The sequence below is a fragment of the Gymnoscopelus braueri genome (assembly GCF_963280865.1).
Source record: "Gymnoscopelus braueri genome assembly, chromosome: 16".
Classification (NCBI taxonomy): Eukaryota; Metazoa; Chordata; class Actinopteri; order Myctophiformes; family Myctophidae; genus Gymnoscopelus; species Gymnoscopelus braueri.
Genome location: NC_137616.1, coordinates 25894777 through 25913002, shown reverse-complemented (window position 1 = coordinate 25913002; position 18226 = coordinate 25894777). Strand labels below are relative to the sequence as shown.

Here is an 18226-nt window from a genome sequence, read left to right as displayed (position 1 = left end):
TTTAATATCAATGCATTTTGCTGCATTGAAATTTAGAAAATAAAAAAAAGATTTGCACAAATTGTGAGACTAGCAGATCTACAAGCTCACAGCAGGTCGCATGACGACACGTGTGATCTCGTTTGAAATGTCCAAACCTGCCTACCGATGATGTCACTAGTAGGCAAGTTTCTGAACTGTCCACAGCCCTCCTGAGACACAGAGCGAGTAGACAGAAATGGCGCCATCTTATAGTGAGCATTAGCGAGGACCAATTACTGTATATGAAGATAGGTTGAAAATGGTGAAGTGGTCTTTTTTATGCATGCACACATGCTCTGTCTCCTTCTTTCTTCACAGAGTCCTACCTGGATGCTCCTGCGGTGACCTTCCCCATCTCAACAGCGGGATCAACCCAAGAGATGAGAACAGACTGAGGGGACATGACCCGCACACTGATGTCCTTGGCCTCATACTCCTCAGGCTCTGGAAACACACACACACACAAAGATTAACATTAAGTAAATATATTGACCATGATACTTGGTTATTATTTGGCTCAAAATGCATTGGTGCTGCACATTTGTACCTGGTGTAGCTTTTTTGGTTATGGCGGCTCTGTTGGCGGGTGCGCTCCGGCCCAGTGCTCTCTGTGCCTGCAGTGACACCACATGAACGGACTCAGATGCTATGAACAGAAAGGGATACCAGGCATGGCCCGGGTTTACACTATGGACACTAGTGGCAACACAATGGACACTAGCAGTAACATAATGGACACTAGTGAAATGGACACTATTGGTAACACAATGGACAATAGTGGATACAAGATTGTTTTGATCACTATTCTACACAGTCACAATTGTACACAGTAAAATGTTAATTTAACTCTGAGATCTTTACACTTGTTATATAGGCTATAACTTTTCTAGCAGTCAATGATATTTCTCCAAAAACAGAGTGCGTTGCAGGGGCCTCTCACCTAGTTGAGAGGCTGCGTTGCGGTTCCTCTGGTCAGACTGAGGCTTGGTGTAGCGTTGGGGCCTCCTGTCCACTAGCGGGGTTCCTGCCAGAGCTCTCTCTGGTTGCCGAGGGCCCGAGGAAGACTGCGGGGGCCTTCTGTGTGTCCTGGCAACAGACACACCTGAGGGCTGTTTGTTTCTGTCCATGGTGGTGACAGCCTGCACAGGAGGCTCAGCTCTGGGTGCTGCTGCTCTAGACCGGGTCGACACTGTTGGCAGATAGAGGAGACAGAGAGGAAAATTCAGAGAGCACTGAAGCTAAACGTCATAGATCGTCTGAGATTTGTGATTTGTAATCGCGTCTTGCAGACAGGGGCACTATTGAGACTGAATATTACCATGGAAAACAAATACATCAGTGACAGTCCCCATTGTGCGAAACTCAGCCATCTACCGATAAACACATAATCCCATATCTCATTCACCCAGTAATAATTGAAAACATGGCCCCCTGTCACAATCACGACACACGATGGGATGGCGTCCCACTGTCATACGCTCCTAATTCTGCTATTCCCCTGCTTCCTGTTGGAATGTCTTCTCAGTGGGACGCCATCTTGGATGCAGACACAGACAGCCAGACATTCGGCCCTCATCCGTCGTCGCTCTGGCGGCCGCGCTGAGCGATAGCATTGACAACATATGAAAAACACGTCGGTCCCTCCTCCTCTTTCCTCTCCTGTTCCTTTCTCATAATCACTGTCAGATGAGAGGGATCTGCCTGGTTTCCCATCAGGCTGACTGTACACACAGCTTAAGCAAGTCGTCTCACTTAAGTAAATGGATGTGGCTGAAGTGAAGGGGTCAGTAAGGTCAACATGCTGTGAATCAGAGTCTCCCATCCTGCTGCCAAACCGCCTAACCAATTTAGTTAGTTTTTGGTTTTATAGAGAGTGAGAATTGGTCTGAGCATGGTCTAAATGTTGTTTTGGGGGCCCTTTGCACTCTGCCCAGAGCTGTTTGTGGTGGAAAACACTGCTGTGATTGATTACTTACATGGCTGTATATTAAGGAAGATTTGAAAGAGACTGACGTTTTTAATACATTTAAGGGGGGAATTTAAGATATTTCATCAACAGGAGCTGGAAGGCATGTTTGTCTTGAGGGGGATTTAGGAAAACAGAAGAGAAGGAGACGGATATTATTTTTGTGTTGGTAGAACCTGGAGCTGTCTCTCTGTCTCATTGTCTGTGTGTCTGTGTGTCTGTGTGTCTGTGTGTCTGTGTGTCTGTGTGTCTGTGTGTGTGTGTGTGTGTGTGTGTGTGAGAGACACACACAGACACACAGACGCACACACACACCCACACCCACACCCACACACACACACACACACACACACACACACACACACACACACACACACACACACACACTTTTCCTCTCTCTCCCTCTGCCAGTACAGCTGAGTGGTTTATTTTTCCCACTGGATCTAAAGGGAATGGTTTGATAGGTCACAGGTTAGCTACTTTCATTGATGATTTTGCTGGGTGATGTGCCAGCTTCTCTGTCACTTCTCCATCTGTCTCCAGATCTGAGGTTTCCTTTCAGCTTCTCCTGTGTTCACATCTTTGCCTTTAACGCCACCATCTGTCTCTCTACTAGCCCGTCTTTCTACTAGCAATGTGCCAGCAAAGGGTTTTACTGTAAAATAGTAATGGTACAGTAGTAGTTTTCTTTATTTTTTCCTGCTATGGTGAACTTGAAACACCGGGTTCAAACATAAGGGCTTAAACTACACAAAAACGACTGGAACACTTATGTATATAATGGGGCCAGTCGGACCAACAGGCCGACGGAATAATGACATGGCACAGCATAGTCATGGACATCAAAAGGTTACATCACTTGATCTAATTTTGCATGAGGAATCCAACATATCAAATCTCATCTTCAAGTCTCTTAATTAATAATCTCTTCAGGACAGCCTACAGATCATTCCCTCCAAGTTTCATGAAAAAGCTGGCCATCCATTCTTGCGTTATTTTGCTAACAGACAAACAAACAGAATGGGGTGAAGACATAACAACCCCTGTCCAATTCAGTTGTCAGAGGTAATAAAAATAAGATTTTAATAGAAGATTTAAACCAGATGAAACCAAATATACTGTGACTACAAAAGTGTTTAACCATGAAAAAGAAAAAAAGAAAAGCCTTTTCCAGCTTGTTTTGATAATAATGCTGCTGGCTATCTTTGACCAATCGTGTCATGAATATTTAACACCGACCCATGTCTGGTGGAAACTCAGTGTAGCTAACTAAACCTGCCTTCTTAGCCTGTCCACGGCAATGTGTGTGTGTGGTGTGGCATGGTATTGTAATCTTCCCTGTCTGTGTGTCTGTCTTTGAACAAACTAACTGAGATCAGACACCCAGATTTTCTTGATACATGGGGAAATGGGAGTGATCAGTAGCGTGCCCCAAAGAGAGTATTACGTTTTGGGTTGGAAAGGTCAAGGTCAATCAAGGTCAAGGTTCAAATATACATGTCTCAGGAACAGATACAGTACACGTATGCAAGCTGCAGATCAGTGATAGGTTCTTCGAATGTTATTCATAAAGCCTGTATCTGCCCAAGCTAAAGAAAAACGTAGAACAAGAGATGCTGGGAAGTGTGTGGTTTGTTTTAATGAGTTCTGTCTGTTTTCTACCGTCTCCCCAGGAACAAGCTGCTGATGAAAGATGGATGTACTCCCCATTTGGTTCAAATCAGCCAGGTTCTCTTGCACCTTATTTTCTCATTTCTCTTTCTCTCTGGAAAACGTGTCATGTGCATAGTTTGGCCCAGGGTCTCTACACCGCGGACCACTAAAGCAGTGGCTCCCGGAGTCCTGCCACTGCCAAACCACTGCTGTCTTTCCTGGAACTTCGATGGTCCGAGGTGCTACGAGGCAGATGGCCAGAGACACATACCGGCTGCTCTGGTGGAGACCCACCTCAACGACTGGCTGAGACTCGGAGGCGAGGGGCCCATTTTTTGTGTCGATGTCGGCCCATCTGTCCACTTGTTCACCACTTTGGTCACAAACAACATAGCAACAACAACATACTTTGGAGACTTAGTGGCCTTTTCTCTAGTGTCAAGCCACCATTAGGCCAAAATTCCCACTGGCACACATTTTACTCCAAAACAAGATATCTCAAACCTACTGGCTGGGCCACTGGATTGCCTTGGAATTAGCTGTGCACCTTCATGCTCCCCAGAGAATGACCCATACTGATTTAGTTGACCTAATGGTATGTCCTGTATTGGCACCATTAGACCAAGATTTCCACTTGCACACAAGATATCTCAAAAAGGGGAGATTGCCATGAAAAGTGCTGAGCACATTTATGCTCCCCAAAGGATGGCCATTTTGGTGACCCCATAGTGGTCTTTTCTTTAGCACCACCGTTAGGCCAACATTTCCAATTGCACACAAGTTATCTCAGAATCGAATGGGCAGATTGCCTATTTGAGTGAGCCCGAAGTGCCACCCTCAGGCCAAACTGTCATCTTTGCAAGATACCTTACAAGATATGTCAAAATCTAAAGGGCAGATTGCAGATGATGAACCCTACTGATGCCCACCTTTGGTCAACATTTGCTCTCTTTTTTGACAGGGGAGACTGGATATAGCCTAATCATCTGTAATCATCAACCTGGCTAACATCATGATCAGGCTAACAAAAGTCATACACTAGACATACTGTATAAAAATGCTTGGCATAAATGGATACCTCTAGCGTGTACTGTATCTATTTACAGTAGGCAAATGAAATGCTGTATCTATTTAAACATGCTATCCTACTATGACAGAAGGCACACGATAGTGGAGAATTTTAGTATTTTGTGTCAAAGCTTCCCCAAACGATGCATTGAGATTAATCATCACATTAGATGAGGGGAGTCCACTTACATGTATGATGACAGCAGATAATTTCCACAGGCACTTGACTATAATGTTACGAGTACATGCAGCTTTAAGCTGGGAAGCATTACTCCCAGCTGTTGAATGTAATGGTATATTAGTTTAGGGTTTGTGTTGAGGTCTGCTTTACCTGCTGATGAGGAGTTGACAGGTGCTCCACCGACTACAGCAAAACCGTCCAGCTTAACGAATTCAGGACCTGGGGGAAGACACACGTTTCCTTTCTATATAACAACCAGTGTCAACAACAGGTAGGCAATGAGACCGCTGGCACAAAATGATGGACAATCGAGATAGGCCCTCGCAAAAATAAATTGTTTTGCTTCAAAACAATCTATTCAAGAGAAGCAAATGTTACCTGTATGTTTCATACACAAGAGTTGTTGCATCTGTCTGTGTTAATCTTATTTGCAGCTATAGCATTTTGAATCTATAATTATAAATGTGGCCATCATTTGTGAGAAAGGAGTCTATAACTTGCTCTCTCTCTCTCTAAATATCCATCACTCTTTTTCTTCGTCTCTTTCTCTCGATCAATCACTCTCTCTGTCTCCCCTTACCACCCCACCGATGAAAGGTTTATACTTAATTGTGCGCCTGTGTCGCGTGCCGAAAACAGGCGATCTACAAGCTCACCGTGCACGACACAGGCACGCAAAGTATAACGGGACTTTTAAGTCATCTTTATCCCTATGTTGTTCTAGCAGAGACTAGCCAGACAAATTAATGATGTGGAGGAAAGCAGCGGGGTGTTATTTATGGAGACGGGTGCTGCTCGCATGCTGCTGAGGGAACAACGTAGATCGATCTGCAAGGAATGTTGGGAAACGGGAACACTGAAACGCAGATTTATGACACACTGTGCAGGAGCTGGAACAAACGCTAGGGCCGCCCGCCGGCGGCACGCACAAAGGCACACAACAAGACACACACACACACATACGAACGCACACATGAATGCAGACACATAGGCCTACAAAGATAAAGGCAATGAGAGGATGTGTCGGCACAGAAACACACATTGCACATGCACACAGACGTGCGCACGCACACACGCACACACGCACGCACACACACACACACACACACACACACACACACACACACACACACACACACGATGGAAGACAGTGAGAGGCTGCAACACCAGTCACACCTCTACTTACCCACCAAACAAATACTCAATCACGCACAGAGTGACCACAACACAAGAGATGGGGTTAAAGGAACTGGGCTTGGTTTGGATGTGGAAAACAAGGGTTGGCTGCAGGCTTTAAAACTGCTGATGAAGTATGGCCCCATGATGCCAAGCACAGAGGAAAATGGAATAATGACAAATGCAGACTGTGCTCCTCCAACACTGCAAACTGTACATTTATAGAAACATAAGGCCTTGACTTGTGTTTTTACAAGGTGAGATTAAGAACTGCCAGGAAAGGCTGTAAAGAGCTCAAAATAAATGTCCCCGGATTTTAAAGCCTAATTTATGCGCCAAAAATAGCGACCTACGCTCACAACGCGTCGCATCCACGCTGTGTTGTGACCTTCTAGGTCGGCTATTTTTGGCGCGCGATGCCGTCGTGCGACTCAGTATGAATCAGGCTTTAGTCTGAAATCACTGCTGTGGGACGTGGTCTCATTGAATTACTGGACCAGGTTGAAAGTGACAAGTCACAACATGATGGCCTTGAGAACGCTCCATTGCTGGCAAATGTACCACAACAGAACGCCCAATAATGAACTCGGTTGCAGATAAAAATGTGTCCCACTCCCACACACACACACGCACACCTCACCTCCAGGCGTCTCTGCTCTGTACACGGGCTTGCTCATCCCCTCCTCGTTCTCGGCACTCATCTTGAGAAAGTGCAGAACTCCGGGCTCTGAAAACACACTCCGAAGTTTAAGCCAAACCTCTTTTTTTCCTCCTTTCCCTCCATTTCTCTTCCTCTGGATGACTTTCTTGTCCAGCCCGGCTACCGTACCAGCATCTCCTCAGGGCCTTTTCACACATACATGCTCACTCTTTTAACGCACAACATGAATGCAGACCCTCCACGCTCCTTCCTCCCGCTCACAATCATGTCTCTCTCGCACACATTCTCTCTGTTTTCTTTCCCCTGTCTCTTACCTACATCCTCCAGTAGCTGGGAGCGGCTGTCCTTGCCCACTTTAATGACGCGCAGCGACCTCATGGACTTGCCATAGCCGATGCTGTAGCCGTCCACAGGGCTTCCATCCAGCTGGACGGGAGGCTCCCAGCTCACCTTCAGGCCCTTGCCCACGGAGGTCAGTTTCACATTGCGCGGCCGCAAAGGTTTTTCAGCTGCAACACAAACAAATGTGGGTGTTTGTACCAATGGGCTGCATCCAATTTACTCTAAATTGACTTAATTATTGAGTTTGAAAATTTAGATGGGCAGGCAAATGAAATAAATCTCTGACCGGCTCTGAGTCAACAGGGGATGACGTACAAGTGTCTCCAAAGATAAGGGTGTTAACTGGGCCTACACTGTCTCTGTGCACACAAGCCTGCATGAATGTTTAACCACTTAAACTCCTATGTACTTCACTGGATGTCAAATCGGAAATATAGACGATCTACCATCTCATAGCTCACATGTGCGTCACTAGCTTGTTCTGCATTTTTTGCCAAAAGGTTGCCCATTTTCACCGAAGGTTTGCCTATTTTTGCTGTATGTTCTCCTGAAATTATGTGCAGAATAGGGATTTATGCTAGGGTTCATCACTCGAGGGTGATTAATATCCATGTATACACCACTGTCAAAAATGGTGTGTGTGTGTGTGTGTGTGTGTGTGTGTGTGTGTGTGTGTGTGTGTGCGTGTGCGTGTGGTCTTGTCCATGTGTGTTAGTATGCACTATAAGCTGCAAGCTGTTCACATGTGTTTTCACCAATATCACAAGATATTTCCCTGTAGATTACAGTAATTGTACTTGGCAATTAAATAAATTCTGATTTGGATGAAGTCTCAGCTTGCATGTAAGGCTGCCCGGAAAACTACAGAACAACTTGGATAATAGTAAACAAATGAGGATGTGTCTGCAACTCTGCATGTAAAAATGCAGGAAAAAAAGGACTCCTCTTTCCCCCTCTTGTCTAACTTCATCCATAACAAAGCAACAAAACAGCAACAAACACTCCTGAGTATTAACAGACACGCTCCATCTTCCTTTGGGTTGCGTGCAAGGGACTATGGCCCACTGTAGTGGTGAGGACAAGATTCCCCAGCAGGCTGGCATTGATAACACTCAACTAATGCGATAAAGCATTTAGTAGCATCTTAAAACATCAACATAACAATACCAATATAGCTTGTGTGTGAGTGAGGACCATTGAAAGACCCAGCAGTGCACTAATGAGCCTACTGTAATTGTATCCATTTAGTCACTCAGAGGGTGTACACAAGGTAACTAAATGGACCTGATATTTGGTTACATTAGTACACTCTCAGAGTGAAATAAACACTGAGGAGTTTACAGTGTAGCTAAGATGCCCAGGATGAGTCTGTTTAGACCATCATGTACACAAACAACAGATTTGTGCCTGAGAGTTTTGCACAGAGACTGAAACCTTGGCTGAATCTTCATGACAGTTTGCCAAATAGCATTTGTCCAATATCAGGATAATGGTGGGAACATTGGTACTTCAAATTTCATTCCAATACAATCCTGTATAGATTACAAGGCATGCATGCATGGGCCAAAGTACATTTACGATTCTGCGCTATATCATGGACCATCCAGACCTCTCAGGTCATCTGGGACAGGTCTGCTTTCTGTCCCCAGAATCAGAACTAAACGTGGAGAAGTAGCGATCAGTTTGTATGACTCAGACTCAGAAAACTGCACGTCTGCTACAACTCTGTTGTTTTAAATGAAAGCTAAAGACCTTTCTGTTTGCCGCTGGCTTTTACTGAGTTTAAAAAATATATATATTTATTTCAGCTGCCCTGTAATCTTATTCTTATTTCTGTGTCTTAATGCTTAATGTTTTATGTAAAGCACTTTGCATTGCCTTGTTGAAATGTGCACTTGCCTTACCTTGCATGAGGTCAATCACTCACTCAATGCAAATAAGCACTTTAGTTTATTCAGACAGAATAAATAACTACTCCTAGTAAGAGAGGAAAATATTTCAATCCTGAAAACTATAGTACATTGACCTTACCCCTTGCTAATCAAATGCCACTAAACATCTTATAATTACAAAAATAACTGGTGTTAAATAAGACATGAAATAACATAAAATGCACATAGTTGGCATTCTGGTCATTCACTGGTGTCACATCACTTGTAACTACTACTGTTGCAGGGTTGCAGTATGTCCAACTCATAAACAGTCAACACCACTTCTCTGTGCTCTCCAAGAGTTTACAGCGGTAGTTTTGGTTTAGCATGGCCACAAAATCACTTTATCACTCTAAATTCTTGTTGTCTGCAGGTGTGAGCCCAGCTGTGATCTCCTCTATTACTTTCCACGTTCACAAACCATTTGAGCCTCAAGTTTACAGGACTACAGCTCCTTAGAGACGTGCAGTGTTGTCTCTCTTTAGCTTTCAGTTTTAGTATGCGCTGAAAGCTCTTCTCGTCACTGTGCCTGCTCACTGAAAGATACCACAACGGTGGCACATAGCCCAGAGATACAGACCCATGTTATCGTGTGTGTGTGTGTGTGTGTGTGTGTGTGTGTGTGTGTGTGTGTGTGTGTGTGTGTGTGTGTGTGAGTATTTTCCAATCAAAGCAGAAAACAAAACACTATCTCTGTCTCATTATTTCCTCATTAATCGAGGCTTACAGCGGGGGTCGTTTTCATCAGCTGTTCGAGACGGACCGCACTGATGCAAGCCTGGACGCGCTTCACTCAGTTCCAACCACTGTTTCCAATAAGGCCGTGTATTACGTAGCAATGGATCCGCTCGCCTGTCCAGACATCAATCTGTGATTTGGCCTTTTGGGAGATTTACGTTCCGAGTGCAAAGCAGAGGTTTCTGATTAAATCAAGGCTCTTTTTAAAGCACAGCACATGTGAGAATGCCGCCATCCAAGAATAAACTGTTGTGTGAAGCAGTTAACCGACTGAGCAGCCGCAACATAATAATTTAGGGGCTTTGACTTGAGTTCAAAGGGGTTGCCATGGGAAACTAGGGTAATAATAGAATATTTTCTATACTGAACCTTACTGTTGAATGTGTTTTTATGTTTTTATTTGTACAGATTTATTGCACCTGGGCCCTGATGTAGGTAAGTCGGTAGGTTGGCCCAGGTCGGTAGACAGATACAGACTATAGACATCGAGTTTGACAGTGGAAAAGATTGACTATGTGAAGAATGAGGGTAGGGCCTGAGGGGTCATTATGTCAGTGTCTTTACTGAGGGAAGTGTGTGTGTGTGTGTGTGTGTGTGTGTGTGTGTGTGTGTGTGTGTGTGTACAAATGTTTTTAGCACCCTTTTATTACTTGCACGCACGCACGCACGCACACACACACACACACTCTCACACACATTGCACAGACATGCATGTGCATGTGTTAAACGGTACATGGAGCATATGAAGCATGGAGCATATGAGCCTCTGGGTTGAATGCCTCTTGTGAAATTCTTCGAGAAAGTGCTTCTGTTCGTGCACCTGCACTCTTCCTCTGCTTTTAAGTGCACCTTCTCACCTCACCTACTACAAAATCACAGACACCGACCCCTCAGTCACCTCCATTTGCATCTCCCATTAACCCCTCATAACTGTCCTCTGCATAAGCATCAATAACCTGGGGATGGGGAGGGGGGGGGGTCATTTCTGGGTGGTGAAGGGGGAGGGACAGGGTGACTTGCACTGAGTTAACTAGTCTGGCTGAGGGGCCCAGCCCAGTGTCATACTGTATATTGTCAGGAGAGGTAGAACTCTAGTGGCCCCTGGTAACACACCAACCACCAGTGCCACATTTTCTTACCTTAACATGCCATAATGCCTCACCAGTATTCAACTAACTAGACCATAAAGCAAACAGACCAGACTGAAGCTACAATATGACAGAGACCACCTGGTCTTTTGACTGCAGTCAGTTTCACCAGCACATTAATCACCTGGCTGACTGTCAGAGTGGTTTAATGTTATTGTAATTCAACCCATAGAAAGAGGTTAACCTTAGATATAACGTTGGCAGAGGAGGCTTTACATGAGTGCACAGACATCCACAAATTAGTACTGTTATGTACGGCTCGCCCATGTGCACTAGAACAGTTGGGGATAAAGTGCCTTGCTCAATGGTGATTTCAGAGGTACAGTAGGTGTTGTTTGAAGGGCGAGCATGTGTCATTCACGTTTTGTCCATATTATACTTGCCAGTCCAGGGATTCATGTCAACTCCCTTTCCTAAACATTAACCCACTGTGAAATCCTGTGCTAATTTAATTTAAATCATAGTTAAATTAGCACTTGGGATTATGCAGTGTGCCTGAACTTGACCTTAACATCCACATGTTGGGACATAGCGTCATGCCATTTTCTCTGTGTAACAAACTTGCTGCTATGACTGCCCCTGTATTGTGACAGGTGGGCTCATGGACCAGGTGCTACCTGTTTATCTGATTGGCACGGTGCCTAGAGATGACATCATGGCATGAGATAAGTCGGCAGTGGCAGGCTTGACAGATGAGTGGCAGGTGGGCGAGCCTGAGTTCGACCTACGTAAGTCAAGTGATCAAATACTGCTCACATTCCTGGTGCGGTGGAAAATATTAGCAATTGGCGCCATTTTTCAGTAAGCTTTTTTCTCTTTCAGTCTCTCTCTTTAAATTACTTTTTTCTGATTCATCTCATTTTCTCACTCACTTTTTTATGATTCATCTCATTTTCTCACTCACTCTCTCTCACGCTCACATTCAATTCCTGATTTCCATAGCTCACTCATATATATGTAATTCGTTTCTCCATCAGAATTCCACTTCATTAAGTGGAGCGGAGAAATTAAATTCCTGGCCTGGCCTGCGAGGACATGATTCCCTCTTTCCTCTCTACCAGTTACCCTCTCTCTCCAGTCTCACATTCCAGCAAGTGATGGATTGTGGTCCAGTGGAAGAAGTTGTCATTGTGTATTATCCAAAAACAGTATGCTTTTTGTCTGTTATTTAGCCTGCTTCCAACCAGTGTCCAGATACCCATGATGGCCCTAATACTGTCCGTGGCACGCAGTCCCTCTAGACTGGCACGAAAATAAAGTAGTTAACACTCCATCATCTTTCCACAACCACTCCAGACTAGAGGTACCGCCCACTGGCTTGCAGTACAGGAATGGAATTGTCCCAGGCTGCTCCCAGGTGTGAATGGGTTCTCATGCTGCCTCAACGAGACAGAGAACCACAACAAACATCTGCTGAGTACCGTCAGAAAACACCCATGACATCATAAGCCAGGGACGGGACTAACAATATATAGAGAGAAGTGAAAGGGTTAAAGAGGGAGAAAGATTAAGTGAGGAATGGGGGGATAGGACGATGTGGATATAAATCGATTAACTGAAAAAGGAGAGAGAGAGAAAAAAAGAATACAAAATAAAGCAGACTGGTAAAACCAGGGAGGTGGGGAGACCAATGAGAAGGAAATTATAATGTGGCCACTGAGCTCATAATTCTTTTTTTTTTTTGGTCTGGAGTGCAGGAGTTTCTCTAACAGAAGAATCGATTTAACAAACGGTGCTCAAGGAACCGTTAAAACATCTGCACTATGGATTGCACAGCCTCAGTCTGCCTGCTCAAGATGCTATCTCCATTTGACACATCAGTCTGCTGAGACAGGCTTAATATGACACACGTCACAGTCTACACCCTGAGTGCCTGCAGGGCAGGCTACCACTCAGACGTCCAGTCTTGTCAAATTAATTTATGGGACTATTAACACGTCAAGAAGCCTCATGTACTCCGCTTCTACATTCTTAAAACAACAATGCTACAAGTTGTATCAACATCAAAGCACGTTTAGTTAACAGGACAATACACAATTGGATGCAACTATTTCGACGCCACCTGCCATGCGTAATTACGCACGGGAGCGCGCAAGACTTGAGATGCAATAAAAAGCAAGGATCAGCAGAACTATTCAAGAGGGATTCGGGAGTAACCATACACCCTGCCAATCTCTGCTAGACTAGGTAACAATTCTTGTCGCCATAACAGACACAAAATCAAACAACTTATTGTGTAATAGTAATATCTGAAATCTGAATTAATTCATGATGTGCCTACTGTATGATGTAACGGCATATATTCCATGACTGCTTCGAGGAAATGATCATCATATTTTCCTTCCATAAAGTAACGGGTGAAAAGACACAATGTCAGCACAACTTCGTCATGATTGCTCATTCAAACTGGTTCTTCTCTCTCGTGCAGGCATAGGCTTCTTTACTTAACAACATAAACACACACTCATACAGTTTGTCAGAGTATGCATTCAGGTGAGTTTGGTGGAGTTGTCCCCATGACAAATATGCATCCAAACACCAAACATAACAGTAGCAGCAAGTTGAAACAGACTAAACTAAACCTAGCCCTAGTTTACTTTGCTGCATTTTTTTTTTTTTAACAAAAATAAAAATGTTTTTCTTTCTTTCACAAAACATCCCTTTAAGCGAGTTTCAGAAAAGCGAACTGTGTCTGGAAACACCTTCCTCTTCCAAACAGTGACAATGTTGTCCCGATGAACAAATTAGTGCGAAGCATGCACCTGTTAAATTATGAACGAGATAACATAGGATCTTACCCGTCAATCCACGCCCTGATGCGCAAAAGGTGACGAATAAAGCTAAGAGCGTCCTGGTTGCAGCGTATGCCATAGTGTGTATAGTGCGCTGCTCCTATGGTGCGACGCAACAGACGGATTGATGAGGGGTGGGAGAGGAGAGGAGAGGAGAGGGCTGGAAGAGGAGGAGAGGGCTGGGAACTTTAGGGACACACCGTTGGCGCCCGTTTCCCCTCATATGTGGCTCCCTCTCCTGGGTAAGAAAGGAGCTACGCTTTATGTATCCTGCCTAATAAAGCAATAAGGCTCAGTTTACCTTGTATTTTATAATGGCTGAGAGGTGTAGTGAGGCACGACCCTCTCAGACATTATAAAATATTGATTTTCTAAAACGGTTACATATATGGCAACATGAAAATCAAACAAATCAAACAGTTCTTTCTACAAGAAAGTAGTTCCACTTCCCGGCCACCCAGTAAGTGCCACTGTTTATTTACTCTTAGCCATGCTGTGTGTTAACTACTGTTTAGACGTCAACTTTTCCCAAACAAACACATAGAGAAACAAAACTCAACTGTTAGGTCAATCTCATGGTAACTAAGATATTCAATAGAAATTCATAATGTTTTAAAGCCAGATTGAGCTACTATCTATGTCTATGAACTTCAGGTGTAAACTGTTGGCATAGCTACTTAGCAAAGCGACCGAGACATTGCGAGGGCGAGAAGATCTGCTGAGGGAATAGGGGGCGCTTGCTGTCTTTACTTTGCGGTGATTAGAAGCCCTGCACGGCCGAGGTATGTAAGGAAATCAAGCGCTCCCCTTAGCTAGTTCAGCTAAAGATACACTGGTCTGGATCACTGTGAATAAAAATAACTCACCTGGGATTTATATAAATTGATCTAAGGTGTAGATTTCATATATCACGACTCTGACGACTACTTAACGGAAACCAGCCAATTCAGAATCAAGGAATGGGAGGGACTACTAGCCATTTTGGAACCTGGCTTCAACAACAGGTGCGAAAGGAACGCCATGCCAGAATCGCAGACTCCGTGCGTGTCAACCAACCTGAAAACATTGAATTCAGGATATTTTGAATTTTTGGCGGCAGTGGACGTGCGGCGGGCTTGCTTTGGGTGAAAGAGGAAACCCCGTAAATATACTTCAAAGCACAGCTCAACATCTGCTGTTTGACTTTTACTCCCGAGTTTAAAATAATTTTATTGATCCCTTGGCGAAGGTCTTGCATTCCTCCCGGTGATGCCTGCTGCCTAGTAGGCTACGTAATGGTCTAATTTAATCACAGCTGAGTTTAGGCCTATTATCTAGCTAAACGGATAGAGAAAACGTTTTCCGTATCCGTGCAATAATGACCCACCTGTAATGAGCTAAAAGGCTATAAAAATGCAATACTTTAAACATGATGCCCTATTATTTAGAAGTTCATCTCCACCCCCTGTCTGTGCATAGCATATGAGCATCTCAGAATGGCTCAAAGACTATTATCCATGTTAGTCGTGTGCATGGACGTCCTGTCCTGCCACAATCTGGGAAAAAAATCAGAAAGTAGCTAGACAATTTACAATAATTTAAAAGGGACATTTTAACCACTAGATGGCGGAACCTACTAGGATAGTAGGATTTCCTATTTAATTAGGTCATAAGTGCACAGACAAGTTCTATTGACAGTGAGTGGTTATCTCACTATCACTGACACTACAGTAGGCTATACCCAATATACACACGTTTGGTGAAATTAAGTTCTTCCTAAATGAGGAAGGTTTTACAGCTTGCATATACATAAAGTTGTATTATTTTCCCTGTGATGGATTATGATGATGGATTTGTAGGCTGCTGATATTGAGCTCTGTCAGTGATTTTTGATGAAACTCCAAACTGAGTTACAACAACACAGGATACTTGTCTAAATTATGTTAATAATTCTATTGACTTAAAATAATTTCCAGTGTTAAGCCTGAACACATTTTTTTCCACCTGAGAACTTTATTTTTGTGACACTTTGCCACCAGAGCATAACATAGGGTAATTACAAATCAGTCTTTAGATGTAATGGGCTAAAAGGTAGAATATCTGCCTCATTCTCCACAAAAGTACAACTTTGTACAGCGAGGTATACAGTAGCTATTGTACCTCAATGCTTGTTACTTTTTACCACCACAACACAGATCAGAATCCAAATTATCTGGCATTATGTTAATGCCAGATATGTTTGCACATGAGGTATTAATCTTGGTGAGGTTGGTACATTACACTGGAAGCAGTGTAGAATTTTCAATATTCACTCACCATACAGTATAAACATGAGCAGAAATAGCTAGAAACTATGTCCTATATGATATGCAATGCACATAATACTGTAGTAGCTTTTATAGCAGCATAGATAAATAAATAAATATTATTGCACATGTTGAATGAATGTATGAATGCATTCATTATATTATTGCACTTGTGCTGAGTACACATGAAGTGTGCTCAAACACAGAGGATAACAGTACTGTATAGGTACAGTACATTCACAGCAGCACACATTCACTTCTACTTTATATTTATCTGATGTATACTGTCCTTGGAGCGGTGAGGGGCTGAGATCACAATCCCAGATATATCACACAGTAAAATCCACTTGTGTCCAAATGTGTCCCTTTGGTTATATTTGTACACAATCAGAGGATTTTACTGTGTTTGCATTGTAGAATGGGCTTTCACCTGCTTGACTGAGATGACAAGTTATAGAAAGGTATCAATCTGTTATCATGGCTAAGATCATTATGTCATGACTCATGATTACAGCAATGTTGATGTCATAGGGGAACTGTACACTTTCCCACTCTCTTCATTCTTCAGTGATCCTCTGTGACGTACCATACAACATATCAACATAGCATTGTGTCAATATGATATCCTGAAACTAAATCCCACAAGCACATTAGCCAGTCAGCAGGCATACTAGTACAACACAAATCTTTGATCCTTCAGACAAATGCTTACAGTTCCTATTTCTTTCTTCTTTCTGATGACTGAAAAGAGAATACAATTCTGAATAAGTGAAGCAATGGTGTAAGCCTAAGTATGCTGAGATAAAAGTGTGATTTCTACAGTACTTAATAATCCACTGTACCGTGTTGCTATGGATGCAGTTCCAATCATAGCATCTATAGTGGGCTATTTCTTTTACTGTGGAAGCTTGTAAGCTAATTGTAAAATCATTTTAAAATCAATATGTCTGTATCAATTTGTTGATTTTGTTTGTAAGTAGCCGTGTAATAAGCAGGATCATGTACAGTGAGAAGGTCGTCATTGCAAAACAAACCTCTTCAGTGTAATGCTGAACCCCTCTCTTGGCAAAAATGATATGTCCTTGCTGTAGTTTAGATTATTCCTAACATAAATTGCTGCTCTTTGTCCCCCTTTAGAGTGAACACAGGCCAACATCTCCCCCTGTAGGCCAGGAGCTTCATGTACGTGGAAAGTACAAGTCCCTCATCTTGCGGTCGTCCAAAGTGGTTCTGATGCCAGAGGGCAGTGTCTGGAAGCGGCGGACGCCACAGACCCCATGGCTGTGTCTCTCTTTCAAAGGGGACAGGAAGCTGCAGAGGTGAGTTGAGTGGTTATATTGGCTATATTCTTACCATTTAGATGCACTGCATAAAGCCAAATGAACACTATGGTCCTGTATTGATTTCTATTAAATCCATGTGAAGTTATAAAGGGATGTAGAGGAGACAGATTCAATAAGGATATTTATTGCCAGGTATGTTTGCACATACAAGGACATTATCTTGGTGAGGTTACACTGACACAGGAAAAATTCATTACAACTATTTACTCAAAATATAGAGATAAGCAGTGATGTAAAGAATTAAACGATAGCAATACTATAGATATGTAATAGCTAAAAGGTAATACAAAGTATATAAAATATGCAATATACAATGCATGCAGATATTTTACTTAACAACAATTGGGAATGAAACCCTAATTTGTTGTCCTCTGTGTATCTGATGCACTATTTTTGAAGCTACTGATATTTTGTTCATGCCTAAGGGATCAGTTGAGTTTAATGGAAAAGTTGGTCTAGGAAAGCCCTCACTATAGTCAGATATAAAAAGTACTCTGGCTGTAGTGCCCTAGGCCTAGTGGACCACATGGTAAGAGCACACACTGTACCACGTAAATAAGGCTATAGTCCTTCCCACAGCTGGCCCGGGTTTTAATCTGACCCGAGGCTCTACATGTCATCCTGTCTTTCTCTCGCCTTTCATGTCTCTCTCTCATTGTCACTATCAGAAAAAACATAGAATTGCCAAGAAAAAGTTTTGTTGTCTTTAGGGTATTGTCTCTTTCAGAAGTGGTTACAAATAAATCTCTTTCTTTTGGCTGTAAAAATTGAATTTCCGCAAAATCAATATTTGTAAGCCATCATCTCCCTGTCCTCAGGCGCTCTCAGGGGGCAATAGTGTAATTGAGTCTAATATTGTCTTCTTTTATAACCTAAACTCCATCAACTCTGTGCCATCCTCAATCTCTGTTCCCCTGACGC

The 18226-nt window shown here is 43.2% G+C and overlaps 1 protein-coding gene across 3 annotated transcripts in view; it reads right to left on the bottom strand.

Moving 5' to 3' along the window:
- fndc1 (fibronectin type III domain containing 1) overlaps positions 1 to 13792 on the bottom strand; it is a 44046-nt gene extending 30254 nt beyond the window's left edge. For all 3 annotated transcript variants that reach the window (XM_080452989.1, XM_080452991.1, XM_080452990.1), the window contains exons 1-7: positions 13684 to 13792; positions 7041 to 7235; positions 6706 to 6792; positions 5040 to 5108; positions 962 to 1210; positions 569 to 667; positions 348 to 465 (exon numbers count right to left, since the gene is read on the bottom strand). In XM_080452989.1, the coding sequence (XP_080309115.1) occupies positions 348 to 465; positions 569 to 667; positions 962 to 1210; positions 5040 to 5108; positions 6706 to 6792; positions 7041 to 7235; positions 13684 to 13756 (890 nt within the window). In that variant the 5' untranslated portion in view covers positions 13757 to 13792. The remainder of the gene's footprint in view (positions 1 to 347; positions 466 to 568; positions 668 to 961; positions 1211 to 5039; positions 5109 to 6705; positions 6793 to 7040; positions 7236 to 13683) is intronic.
- Positions 13793 to 18226: the final 4434 nt, after the last annotated feature.